The 8,510-nt window shown below is 35.5% G+C and overlaps 1 protein-coding gene across 1 annotated transcript in view; it reads right to left on the bottom strand.

Annotated features, from left to right (window-relative positions):
- Nucleotides 1–5,249: 5,249 nt before the first annotated feature.
- Nucleotides 5,250–8,510, bottom strand: part of UFL1 (UFM1-specific ligase 1) — a gene marked incomplete at its 5' end in the record, with an annotated part of 21,573 nt that continues 18,312 nt past the window's right edge. Inside the window, 5 exons of the mRNA XM_010083008.1 lie at nt 5,250–5,497; nt 6,198–6,378; nt 6,807–6,892; nt 7,636–7,716; nt 7,852–7,982. Coding sequence (XP_010081310.1) covers nt 5,285–5,497; nt 6,198–6,378; nt 6,807–6,892; nt 7,636–7,716; nt 7,852–7,982 — 692 coding nt within the window. The remainder of the gene's footprint in view (nt 5,498–6,197; nt 6,379–6,806; nt 6,893–7,635; nt 7,717–7,851; nt 7,983–8,510) is intronic.

Raw genomic sequence — 8,510 nt, forward strand, 5'->3', positions numbered from 1 at the left:
CATGACATGCAAATAGCTGGCTGCCTCACCAATGAATCAAATAATTCTTTGACATATTGTGTTTACAATCTGCAAACACATACCATGTAGGAGGTTCGTAAAGGAACATATTTCAGACAGTTGTCAAAAGGAAAAAGGGACTTCAGCCAAAAACCTAAAGAATCAAAACCCCTAAAGGCCCCAAACTGTTTAGTACAAAGAAAAAAAAGGAAAAAAAAAAAAAAGACGGATCACCACTCATTCCCAGATACACTTTGGTCCATGCATAATGAATCCAAAAGACCTCATGTGGGCTTGTAAATCAGAAAAGAAATAGAAAAGTCGTGATTACTGAAGTCTTACTGTTGCGTACAGAAAATGGGGGACAGGGAGAACCACTTTTCCAATTTCAGAAAATACTTTTGGGGACCCAGCAGAACTCCTCTGACACCAAAGAAAGCAATTTTTGGGCTGGAATAATTTTCCAGTCTTCCAGCAGGCAGGAAGGCGTTCATATGGTGTTACCATCAGCACAGCAGCAATGGCCTTCTCTAGGTTCCTCTCAGCATTTCTTCATTCCAGCCTTCTTTGAACTGCAGTCATTTGCAGTCATCTCTTTTTAGAACAGGGGCCAGCTAACTTTCACAGTCTACTGCATGCGTGGAGCATACAGAAGTGCTTACACTTTGCATCAGACTCTATGCAGACCTTCAATGAATCGCAGCTGAAAGTAAGGATATTGTGTACGTTTAAAAATGCAGGCTGAAGCTAAGCCGAGTGAAAAAAAGGACGGCTGCTTGTGGTGTGAACCATGACTGACCCCCAGGCAGCTTTTTCCACAAACAAGAGCCAATAGATCTGAACCATTTAGTCCATAATGTCAAGTGTGTGGGAGCTGTTTTATAGCACAGATAGAAGAAAGGAGGAAATATTTAAATGGTTTAAAGATGTATTATGTTATCTGAAGACTTTGGTAAAGTTGCCAAATCTAGACATGTTCTGGAGGTTATCTGTGTCTAGGGAGTGTCTTGCAATTAAGACTGATCCTCTGATTATTATTGCCAAGAACTGACCATCCCTATTTGCAGCTGACTGGTTTATTAAACCTCTGCTGTCACTTATTTTGTCAGGTACTTAAACAAGATTGACTTATTTTCTCCTATTTTTATATGAGCTATAAGCTTTATTTATACCAAACATTGAGAAGACTGAGAAGAGAGAGGACAAGATAGGTGTGAATTTGAGTCCAGAATGAGAATAATGTATAGCTTCCTCTCGCCTTTACTTCCAGAAAGAGAAAAATGAAAGTACAGTTCTTGATCAAGTACTTTTTGAAGGTTACAAATTAGAGCAAGACAGAAGCATTATCCAAACAGATCTGTCAAAAGAGCTAACGACACTTAGAAATACTTCTAATGCAAAATGTTCTTCCCAGAAAGGATGAGAAGTACCTCCTCTAGCATATCACTTTCCTTAGACTTCAAAGACTATCCTCAAATCTGTCTACCTGTAAATTTGAGATCATAACTATGTTGACACAAGCCATGCCCACAAAAGCATTTAAAACAATCAAGAGTTTTTGCCAACAGCAACAAACTAAGTACAACTGAATATGTCAACAAAAATTCTGCTGCTTCTTCAGAGTAGCAGGTAGATGATGCCTCCTATAGCTCTCACATCTCTTCCTCAACTTCCTGAAATAGAAACCAGCTTATTTAATCTGTCCCCACACATGACCTATCCTGACCTAGCTTCCTCTTCATATTGAGGATTTGGGAATTTTATCGACCAAATGGTGTTTCTCTTTAAACTACTCAAGTTGCTCTTCCCAATTCCAATTGTTTTTTTTTTTAATTAAAAAAAAAAAAAGATATGTCATTCTCTAACAATTCCTTTAAAAAAAACCAACTAAAAAAAACCCCAACTTGTTTTCCTGAGAAAACATCTTTGGCATTTACTGAACATGCTCTGTTACTTGGGTCAGCAGAGAAAGGAATTCTGCTCTCACAAGTATCCTGTTTATGCAAAAGCTTCAGATAACTACAATTTTTTATGTTTAAAATACAATCATCGTTCAAAAAGTTTGAGTAGCACATATTTGGAGGCTCAAAAAGCACTCGGGAGAAATCACTACATGCCTTGTTCTTATACTCCTCCCTAGGCATCCACTTTGGCCTCTGCTGGAGAAACAATGCTGGGCTACACAGACCTTCCATCTGACCCAGTAGAGTCTTCTGCAAGGGTACTGAACTTATTAAAAAACTCCCCAAATCTACCTAGTTTTGTAGAAATTTCCATTTTCCTCACCTAAGGAAAATGTAACTGTTACTTTTTAGAAAACAAATTCAAGGAGCAACTACTGCATGAGTAGCCTACCCATGAGCCTACTACAGAGAGAACAGGACTCTAGTTTTATCTGAACAAGCTGTACGGATTCACACAGGCAACAAATCCCAGTGCTACTACTTAGAAACTTGTGTCATTTATTTTTTTTTTTTTAAAGAAGCTGCAAAACAAGGGAATTCGAAAGAAGGCTGCAAGTTCTAACAGAAAAACAGTTTGCTTATTTCCAGCAGACCTGCAAATCACCATCTACAAAAGTCACATTTGGCCACTCAAAAATAGCAAAAGGCAAGGCTGTTGCTGAGAACGGTATTATTCCACCCATGGCTAATGCCTCCCTTCCAATTTGCTGAGAGCAGCAGCAAATGAGGCTATGAGATGCATGTTTATAAATAGCTGTGTATGTATATGCATATATACATGTTAGCTTTATGAGTGTATAAAAATATAATGGTGGTGTTTAAATACCACAGGTGAAGGGCATGAGAGGCCGACACCAAATACTGAAAACCAAAGTAAAAGCATTGATTTGTATACTTCCTACTGCCTTTCATTTTCCTAGTATTCCAAAGGGCAGTTTTGCTTTGTGAATGGAACCTCTGACTTCTAAGACAAGATTATTCTTCCCCCTACATATGTTCCTCCTCGGGAGAGAAAAAACCCATGAATTAACAAAATATTCAGGAAATTGTGGATACTCCTTGTCTTTCTCTTTCAAAATACTTCTATTTCATAACCTAAACAATGATTTTCTACATCTAAGAGACAACAAAAATATCTGGGAAGGTTTTCCAACCAGTGACTCCTTGAATTTTGCTAGTAGCCAGAAGATCTCTATGAATTTTGGTGTTTCCCCTCATATCTACTTTGAAGAATATATTTTATCAGTCTTAGAACATTGGCTACAGTACAGCATGTCTAACACATTATATAGTCAATTTTATAATAAGCTCATTATTCCAGCATAAAACAGAATCAACGAAAACTAGAGGGACACTCAGAATGGCATGTTAATCAAATGGTGCATATTTCCAATTGTGTTTGAAAGCTGTAAGTTGCAAGATGATCACCAATTGTCTAAGTCAACAGAATGTATTTTAAATACTTCATCATTTAATGTTATTAAAATAATTTCATATTTGCATAAAGAAGGTCATATGGCATATTATTTACAAAATAGCTCAATATCATATAAAATTTTTTACATTCAGTATAGGAACTTAATAATTATTCTGGCTAAATAACAAGAAATCAAACCTATTCCCTGTACGCAACCTCTATTTCTCAAACAAAGTTAAAGGGCCTAAATATTTTTCATCTCTTACTCCTCACTGTCCTTTACTGCCAGCTACGATAGCCTCCCGTCAAGAAAACAAGTACCTTTTGCTTCTGCCTTACAACTGGCAAACTGTTTCACCTTACATTTGGTAAAGAGCAGCAGCGATGTGAACATTGCTAAGCATTACTGTCTTTTATATATGTATAAAATTCAATTTTTTACTTCACCAAAGTTAACTTAACCTTGGTTAATCTATTACTGAGTTTCCATACTTGGCCTCTTCAACTTTAATTTATTGTAATTTCAGGTTTGGCTATATTTATGATCAAGCTTATAGAACATGTGAACTTTTGGAAAACAGAAATATCTGAACAGAGTAGGGCTTGCACAGAATTTTCTTTCTTTCAGCTTGAAAGAACTTTGGCAAGAATGAGTGAATGACATTTTTAGTGAAAAGAGCTCTATTTCTTGTCTTACTACTCAAACTTAATTTTAGGCAAAAATCTAAAATTACACACATGAAATCAATGACTATTACTGAAGTAATACAACTAACATATTTCCAGTTTAAAAATTAAATTCTCTTAAAAATAAGTTAGAAGTATATTTGACATACAAGAATTACGTCATTAACAGTGGCAGAACTTCATTTTATACATTTTTCCACTTTCCTGAAGACATAAAGTACTGCTCATGTAAAAATAAGGCTGGTAAAAAAACTTGAGGGAAACACTTTAACCAACATTTTGGTCTACAGTTTATGTAGAAAGATCATAAACAGAATACTTTTCAAGAAACTCAGGATAAACAGAATACCAGAAGTTCTCTCAAGCAGCTGACAGAACGCAAGCAAGTGCTTCTAATTGCTACGGGAACTGGACTAAGAACTCAACAAGCCTGCTGAATGAACATATAACATGGAAACAATGGCAGGCGTAACAGTATTTATCCACTCCCAAAATACCACTGCAAAAGGGGATCACCTCCTCTGTCCCAACGATGTGTTAAATGAACTGCTATTATGGACATTAACAGAAAACATGAATATCAGGAGTGTGCTGATTTTCATAAGCTTTCAGTACATTTCGAAACTCACATTAGTACTGGGTCACTTCTCTTAAGTTCAACAATATAAACTCGTACTCAATGTTTTTACCGTTGCAGTCCAGTGAACAAAAGCTGAAAACATCCACTAATGATATAAAAAAATAACGATGGTGTTTCATTGGTATACTATTAGGTATATATTTCAAAACTACTCTTTGAAATTAAGATATACAGGCTTATATACAGTTATATGCAATCCTTAGATCACTATAAATACAAATCAGAGAAGTAAAACTGTAAGCCTGTGTGTGTATGGAACAGAATACACTGTTAATTGAAGAATAACCATTTCTTAAGGCCTCACATTGAGGTGCCAACTAACACCCACTAATTTCATGCCCAAAGCATCCACAACTGTACTCTGTCACATCTACATTTAATGTGTGTTACACGTACACTGTAGTAAAACTCTATTATTTGCTACCATCACCGAACAACCGTGTACCCTGGCTTTGATTTGCAATTGTTAGAAGCCAAATTTTAAAGTTTGTAAAGCATTTTCTGCTATTCTTCCCTTCAGGATAAAAAAAATAAATTCTGACTGTATCATGGGTGTGGATGCACTGAACAATAACTTTATTCCTCTGTTACAGAAGATTTCCTAGGTCTGAGAACAAGCTCTTTGATAGAGGTAGTGATTTCCTGGAGCTCTTTTCCAATAGTATCTGCTCCTTCTTCCTCTACCAGGTTATCTGTTGTATCACCGATTCCCTGTTCTGTTTTCTTTGTCTGGCTGATCAGCTGTTTCACTACTAATCCCTGGTATTTGACTAACAGAGAATGCTGATCCTGAGGGGAAAAAACAGAAGAAAACAAAGGAATGTCAATGTTACAGGGAACTTACACAGACCTTTAAATAAAGATTTTTAAAAAATGCATTCTCCCATTCTTGTGTAAAGAGGGTTAGTGATACATAAATATATTTCCATCAAGGTATTTTGCGACCTAAATTCTGTGAGATATTCAAAGAGCCAGAAAAAAGAACGTGCACCCATGCTGCAAGAACAGGACAATTAACGACTGAAACAGGACAGCAATGCAGTTAGTAAACATCATCAGTTTTGGTAGTTTAGAATATAGAATTTCAATATTTTTACTTTTGAAGAGGTATATCTTTAAACCTTAATTAGAAAAGTTTAAAAACCAACCATTTAAAAAGCAAAGCTGGGAGGAAAGAGAGTGTAAAAATTTTCAGTTATACGAATTATAACATCCCCCAATACATAGCTGTCCCTATGGATAAAGGCAAAAGCTACAGTACTGTAACAGACTGATTTTCAATTTTAGTAGAAAAAAAGACTTACCCTTGAAATAGTAAGTTTGAAATACAATACAGATCAGAGAAATCGTATATTCTGTACATAAAGTAATGATTAGACATGAAACACAAAGCTGCCAGTCTTATGCAGCAGAATAGGATAAGGCACAACTTCTACGTTCTGTCATAGAAAAAAGGTACTTTCCCCTTAAAAAGCTAGAAAGAAAATACCTCTGGGATCTTGCCACTTAGGAAATTAATGATCTGTGGTACTGATCTTCCTGGTGCATGAAGCATACAGGAGGTTGAAAACTGAAATAGCAGTACTGATGTCAGGTGCAGAACAAGAGCTGGATCTTCTGTGACTTTCAGCTGTTCAATCAGAGCTTGTTTATGCTGAAATAGGACTTGCCTAAGGAACAGAAATACATTATATAAAATTCTTGTTCTGTCTTATAGTAGTTCATAATAGACTCTAACACACCTAACTTCAATTAATTTTAATTTTCTCCTCTGACTGACCAGTTCTTTACATGAAATTCCAGATTTAAAAAAACCAAAACCTAGCACAGATTTTGAAAAGTCTGCTAGAGAACTTACAAACCGATATGTTGCAGTATGCAGTCAGTCAAGCAAAATAGCTAAATATGAACTCTCCCCTCCTCCTTCTCCCTTGGAATTAGGACTGCTTGGCTTTGTATTTTCCAGTTAAACAGTTTGGAAAGAAAGACTGCCTCTTACACATTCTGTGTGACTGCTACCAAACTAACCATCTGATATTTGTGCAGCAACAGAACTATATTTCACATACTGTGCATAGAATAGATAAAATTAAGGTACCTTTCCTTCTTTTTGTCTCCTTTTTTCACCATTATACCACAAATATCCACTGCAGAATCAAGGCATGAAAGAAAGTCTTCTATACTCTATTAAAAAATAACACAAATGTTTCATCTGTGTTAGCAGATTATAAAAAAGGTTAATTATTGTTCACAATCAAACAAACAGATGACTATGAATACATTTGGAATAAACTATGTAAAAAAAGAAAAAATATTTAGTAGAAATTAACTTTGTTCCTCCTCCAATAGTTCATATATGTAAATACTAAAACAAACTATAATCCATTAGTCTTAAAAATGGAACTAAAAAAGGAATACATGTTCTACAATTACTTACAGATTTTTTTTCTTAAGAAACATACCAGGATGGCTTTTTGCATAAAAGTATTAATCAATTACTTTCCTTGTACTTACACTGCCATAACCTGAAGCGTTTTGTTTAAATATCCAGGATTTTACTAGTTAAGAAATACATGGGAGAACAATCAGGAACTTCAGGAACAAAATACAAGAAACATCAACAACTTTTAACTGCAGATTCTTCCTCAGCTTTTACTTTTCTCACCTGCACATAAAAGATAACAGTAGATTCCATCTGGAAGCAAAGAGCTAGGTGACTATCAGTATCAAAATGTAAGACCACCTTTTTGCCTCTTAAAATTCACAGATATGAAAATATACTTACTCTCACTGACACGAATTCAAAATATTATTTTGCCTTCATCCTTCACAGCAGCAGCATTTATGTGCTACACTATGTATGTCAGCTGTTTATTAGCATTGTATCAGCAGAATGGAAAATCTGAACTGATTCTTGATCACTTTACCTTGCCATTCAGAGAAGTATGCAGTTTAGTTAAAGGACCTTTGCTGTCTTCTGGCAATTTACCTAAAATCTTGGTTCGGACCTGCATGAGACAAGAATGGGAATAAACTGTTATATTAAGTAGCATTAGCTGTAGGTATATTTAAACAGAAGATAATTAAATATTAATTATCACTGATCTACTTGAGACTGTTAAAAGGAGCTGTCATCTGTGTACCTCACTTGTGATGGTAGAATAATTTTCTGTTGTCATCATTGAATCAGATGCTAGGAAGTTGAAAATAAGATTTGTAATGTCTGTACAGATAGTCTTCAACAGATGTTTGGCAAGGTTAGTCTGAGTCTCATCTGTTGAAAGAAATAAGTGATTAAAAGTAAATTATCATATTTATCTGATTCCTATGACAGTTATCACAGCACTTCCTAAAACATGGACTCTATCAACCATGAGTAGTCTGAGAAAGTTATTGGGGTACATGAAGCTAACGCCCCTCATTTGCAGTTGCTTATGGAACATTCTTCAGTGAAAAATGCGAGTTTTCAAGTCTCTAAGCACATTTTAATGCATTGTTGGTTTTTCAAAGGTGTATCTGTATAAGCAGTGCACTAGTCCCAGTACAAGACTCCTGAACCACTAACGAACAACCACTGCTATCCATGAACAAGTAAAAAGTATGTAAAGGAAAAGTCTACAGGACAAGCACTGAAACAGAAGAGCAGGCACATGACTTATGACAGAAACAGTAGAATTTCAGAAAAAAAGAGGCTACAGAACACATGTCCAAAAACAGGGGCTAATGGGAAATAATTCTGTTTTTTCCTAAACACAGGAATATTTTTTGCTAGTGTTTCCTCTTGCTCTAAGTTTTCAGTAGG

Source organism: Pterocles gutturalis, unplaced genomic scaffold (assembly GCF_000699245.1).
Source record: "Pterocles gutturalis isolate BGI_N339 unplaced genomic scaffold, ASM69924v1 scaffold13580, whole genome shotgun sequence".
NCBI classification, from domain to species: Eukaryota; Metazoa; Chordata; class Aves; order Pterocliformes; family Pteroclidae; genus Pterocles; species Pterocles gutturalis.